The sequence below is a fragment of the Tachysurus fulvidraco genome, chromosome 5 (genome assembly GCF_022655615.1).
Source record: "Tachysurus fulvidraco isolate hzauxx_2018 chromosome 5, HZAU_PFXX_2.0, whole genome shotgun sequence".
Lineage (NCBI taxonomy): Eukaryota > Metazoa > Chordata > Actinopteri > Siluriformes > Bagridae > Tachysurus > Tachysurus fulvidraco.
The window spans coordinates 2,221,335-2,226,334 of NC_062522.1; the positions used below are offsets into that span (position 1 = coordinate 2,221,335).

Genomic DNA, 5,000 nt, shown 5'->3' on the forward strand with positions numbered 1-5,000 from the left:
ACTGAGGTGAGACACTGAGGTGTTGTACACTGAGGTGAGATACTGAGTTATTGGACACTGAGGTGAGACACTGAGGTGTTGTACACTGAGGTGAGATACTGAGTTATTGGACACTGAGGTGAGATACTGAGTTATTGGACACTGAGGGGAGACACTGAGGTGTTGTACACTGAGGTGAGATACTGAGTTATTGGACACTGAGGTGAGATACTGAGTTATTGGACACTGAGGGGAGACACAGGTGTTGGACACTGAGGTGAGATACTGAGTTATTGGACACTGAGGTGAGATACTGAGTTATTGGACACTGAGGTGAGATACTGAGGTGTTGGACACTGAGGTGAGATACTGAGGTGTTGGACACTGATGTGAGATACTGAGGTGTTGGACACTGAGGTGAGATACTGAGGTGTTGGACACTGAGGTGAGATACTGAGGTGTTGGACACTGATGTGAGATACTGAGGTGTTGGACACTGATGTGAGATACTGAGGTGTTGGACACTGAGGTGAGATACTGAGGTGTTGGACACTGAGGTGAGATACTGAGGTGTTGGACACTGAGGTGAGATACTGAGGTGTTGGACACTGAGGTGAGATACTGAGGTGTTGGACACTGAGGTGAGATACTGAGGTGTTGGACACTGAGGTGAGATACTGAGGTGTTGGACACTGAGGTGAGACACTGAGGTGTTGTACACTGAGGTGAGACACTGAGGTGTTGGACACTGAGGTGAGATACTGAGGTGTTGGACACTGAGGTGAGACACTGAGTTATTGTACACTGAGGTGAGACACTGAGGTGTTGGACACTGAGGTGAGACACTGAGTTATTGGACACTGAGGTGACATACTGAGTTATTGTACACTGAGGTGTTGGACACTGAGGTGAGATACTGAGGTGTTGGACACTGAGGTGAGACACTGAGGTGTTGGACACTGAGGTGAGATACTGAGTTATTGGACACTGAGGTGTTGGACACTGAGGTGTTGGACACAGGTGTTGGACACTGAGGTGAGATACTGAGGTGTTGGACACTGAGGTGAGATACTGAGGTGTTGGACACTGAGGTGACATACTGAGTTATTGTACACTGAGGTGTTGGACACTGAGGTGAGATACTGAGGTGTTGGACACTGAGGTGAGACACTGAGGTGTTGGACACAGGTGTTGGACACTGAGGTGTTGGACACTGAGGTGAGACACTGAGGTGTTGGACACTGAGGTGAGATACTGAGTTATTGGACACTGAGGTGTTGGACACTGAGGTGTTGGACACTGAGGTGTTGGACACTGAGGTGTTGGACACAGGTGTTGGACACTGAGGTGTTGGACACAGGTGTTGGAGTGTTTATAATCATTATTATTATTCTTTATAAACTCAGCTGCAGTGTTCACTCTGATGTTTTGCTGAACTTCCACAGCAGGTTGGAGGTCTGAGGAAGCTTCTGTTTCTGGTTGAAGGAGCTTGTGTGAGATGGATGTGGAGCTTCACTGAACATCAAACGAGTGGTAAAATAAACAATTAATCATTTATATTTACTCCATTCTGTCTTTATATACGTTTAACTCGTGTTGTATTGTAGATGAGCTATACCACAAAAGTTAGCACACCCTAATGCTCTGTCTTACTCTCTGTCGATTATTTATCAGTTGGACATTTATTTAATTGTCAGTAGACTTGTGGAGCTTTGTAGTCAACTTCATGGTGTCAGTTATTGGCGTCATGGTGTCAGTTATTGGCGTCATGGTGTCAGTTATTGGCGTCATGGTGTCAGTTATTGGCGTCATGGTGTCAGTTATTGGCGTCATGGTGTCAGTTATTGGCGTCATGGTGTCAGTTATTGGCGTCATGGTGTCAGTTATTGGTGTCATGGTGTCAGTTATTGGCGTCATGGTGTCAGTTATTTGCGTCATGGTGCGTTATTGGCGTCATGGTGTCAGTTACTGGCGTCATGGTGTCAGTTACTGGCGTCATGGTGTCAGTTATTGGCGTCATGGTGTCAGTTATTGGCGTCATGGTATCAGTTATTCGAGTCATGGTGTCAGTTATTCGAGTCATGGTGTCAGTTATTCGAGTCATGGTGTCAGTTATTCGAGTCATGGTGTCAGGTTCCCACCAAATCTAAACAGTCATCTGACTTTTTACAGTTTTGTGCCAAAGAGCAAGCAAGAGCTTATGCTAATATAAGCTTAGAGCTAATGTCACAGTCTTTCTGAAGTATGTTGTGTTTTTTCTGTATATCATACATAGTTCAGTTTAATTCCTAATCTGTAAATAGTTGTTGTTCTCTCACAGCTACCGTTTTAGTTGTCGTAGACATTAGAGTGTTTACTGAGTGTTTAAACCTCTTCTCATTTGTGTGTTCTGTAACTGATAGGCATCAGATTATTTTCGGCGGGAAGTTATGTGTAGTATTTGTACTGTATAATAGTGTGTGCTCACAGAAGTGGGTGTGTGTTTGCTTTACCTTTATTTAATTTAGGATAACTAATGTGCGGTGTTCCTGTCGAAATTAAAATTCGAAAAGTTTTGATTTGGATGTTTTCATTAGTAGCACTTTGTTTCTCAGTTTTAATGAATAAAACAGTTTTAACAATCATCTAAAAAATCTTTTAGGGTTACGACTCTGGTCCTCTTTTTAACTAACACGCATTCTGCTACGATGCGAACTGATTTGTGGTAATTTTGCAACTTTTATTTAAATTTTGTAACATTTTACATATAAATAATTCATGTACATTAATTTATTAAACAAAGTCTGCCGTGCGTCACCGTGATTAATGGACTGATTAAAGGTGGGGCCTCTGAGTAACAGCGTTTAGCTCAGGAGTTATTGACTCGGGAAACTCCCACCTGTGAATATGTGGCCGACTTTACTTAAGACGCCGAGGCGCTTTTTTCCTTCTCGATAGGTGAGTAACGTTGGTTTTGCTTTGTTACACAGAACTAATATATGCCTTTGTCCTTTACATCATTATGCTTGTGTGGCATTTTTGCTTGTTTGTTTATCTACAATCGTATTGTTCTTCCCTTCAGCTATGATAAAGACACGTTTCTTTCCGTTAGTGCCCTGGGTTACGTATGTATGTGTGGGCGGAGCTATCGATACAGGGGTGGGGCTCGTTTGAGTTAGGGGTGTGTTTGATTTGGTGTCAACATTGGCTTTCAAACATCGGAGACTGCACCTTTAATTAAGAAGGAAGTGAAATATATTTTGTGTTGGAGTTACAGAATCTGTGAGGTTTGTGACCTTGTAGTTTTGTTGTGTTTCAGTCAGCGTGTGGTGAAAATGGTGAAAATGTTCCAGTTGAAAGGACTCTGCAGTCGCTCCTCCTTCTACTTCGGCTTCCTGGTGGGCACATGTTCTCTTTACATGATCCTGCAGCAGTGGTGGTACTCGCACTCGTACTTTTATCCACGATCCGATGACACGGCCCTGAGGAGGCTGGAGGAAGAGCACAAGAACTGGAAGAAGGAGAGGTCTGCGCTGTTTAACCTCAACCACCCGCACCACATCGGTAACCACATGTTCTCTTTGGGTGAACTCGCCCCAGAATGCCATGTTCTGGACTTTGTCCTAGTTCTGTTTACCCTCCCACAATGTACACATCTTGCTACTATTCATCATAATGTTTAATTTTTACACTGGTCTGTTGATTTAGCACATTATTTGTTAGGAATCTACAAACATCAATTTTTTGTTCAAGTTTATGAAGACAAATTAATAAATGACCAAATCAAATAAAAATATATAACGGCAGTGAAGTGTCGATAAAGTAGTAAGAATGAAACATTACTTCATGTGAACAAATGAAATCGTATGGATAAAAACATACAGATAAAAGCTACGTTTGTGAGTAGAATTGAAGTCGTACCGTTACGCTGCCTATTGTTTATTATCCTGAAGTCGCCCACACACCTGTCTGTTGCTGCTGTAGGTGAGGACAGCAGCCTGTCGGATTCCCTGTACAACCGTGTCCGTATACTGTGTTGGGTGATGACGGGTCCCAGCAACCTGGAGAAAAAAGCTCGTCACGTGAAGGCCACGTGGAGTCGTCACTGTAACATCGTGGTGTTCATGAGCTCGGTAGACGACCCGGACTTCCCCACTGTTGGACTCAACACCAAGGAGGGTCGTGACCAGCTGTACTGGAAGACCATCAAGGCCTTCCATTACGTCTTGGAAAAGCACGGTACCGAAGCCGACTGGTTCCTCAAAGCTGACGACGACACATACACTGTGGTGGACAACCTGCGCTGGGTGCTGGCCAACCACTCGCCAGACGAGCCTGTGTACTTCGGACGCCGCTTCAAGCCCTATATGAAGCAGGGCTACATGAGCGGCGGTGCCGGATACGTGCTGAGCCGTGAGGCACTCAAGAGGTTTGTGGAGGGATTTCGCACCAAAACGTGCACTCACACTACCTCTGTGGAGGACCTCGCCCTGGGACAGTGCATGGAAAGAATGGGTGTGGCTGCCGGAGATTCCCGAGACACGCTCCAGAGAGAGACGTTCCATCCATTTGTCCCGGAACAGCACCTCACTGCCAAGTTTCCCAAGAGCTTCTGGTACTGGAACTACTGCTACTACCCTATAGTCGAGGTGAAAACCACACAGATACGCAAACACCACGCCACACTGACGCAAACACCACGCCACACTGACGCAAACACCACGCCACACTGACGCAAACACCACGCCACACTGACGCAAACACCACGCCACACTGACGCAAACACCACGCCACACTGACGCAAACACCACGCCACACCACACTGACACGACTCAAACACCACACTGACGCAAACACCACGCCACACTGACGCAAACACCACGCCACACTGACGCAAACACCACGCCACACTGACGCAAACACCACGCCACACTGACGCAAACACCACGCCACACTGACGCAAACACCACGCCACACTGACGCAAACACCACGCCACACCACACTGACACGACTCAAACACCACACTGATGCAAACACCACG

General features: G+C 45.7%; 1 protein-coding gene across 6 annotated transcripts in view; it reads left to right on the forward strand.

Moving 5' to 3' along the window:
* c1galt1lb (core 1 synthase, glycoprotein-N-acetylgalactosamine 3-beta-galactosyltransferase 1, like b) overlaps positions 1 to 5,000 on the forward strand; it is a 7,934-nt gene that overhangs the window by 433 nt on the left and 2,501 nt on the right. The window contains exons 1-4 of one of the 6 annotated variants that reach the window (XM_047813777.1): positions 219 to 256; positions 1,425 to 1,512; positions 3,278 to 3,522; positions 3,943 to 4,607. In XM_047813777.1, coding sequence (XP_047669733.1) covers positions 3,294 to 3,522; positions 3,943 to 4,607 — 894 coding nt within the window. In that variant the 5' untranslated portion in view covers positions 219 to 256; positions 1,425 to 1,512; positions 3,278 to 3,293. Of the gene's footprint in view, positions 1 to 218; positions 257 to 1,304; positions 1,327 to 1,424; positions 1,513 to 2,839; positions 2,917 to 3,277; positions 3,523 to 3,942; positions 4,608 to 5,000 lie in introns of those variants that run through there. The other 5 variants (XM_027174088.2, XM_027174087.2, XM_027174094.2 and 2 more) reach the window with 5 other exon arrangements.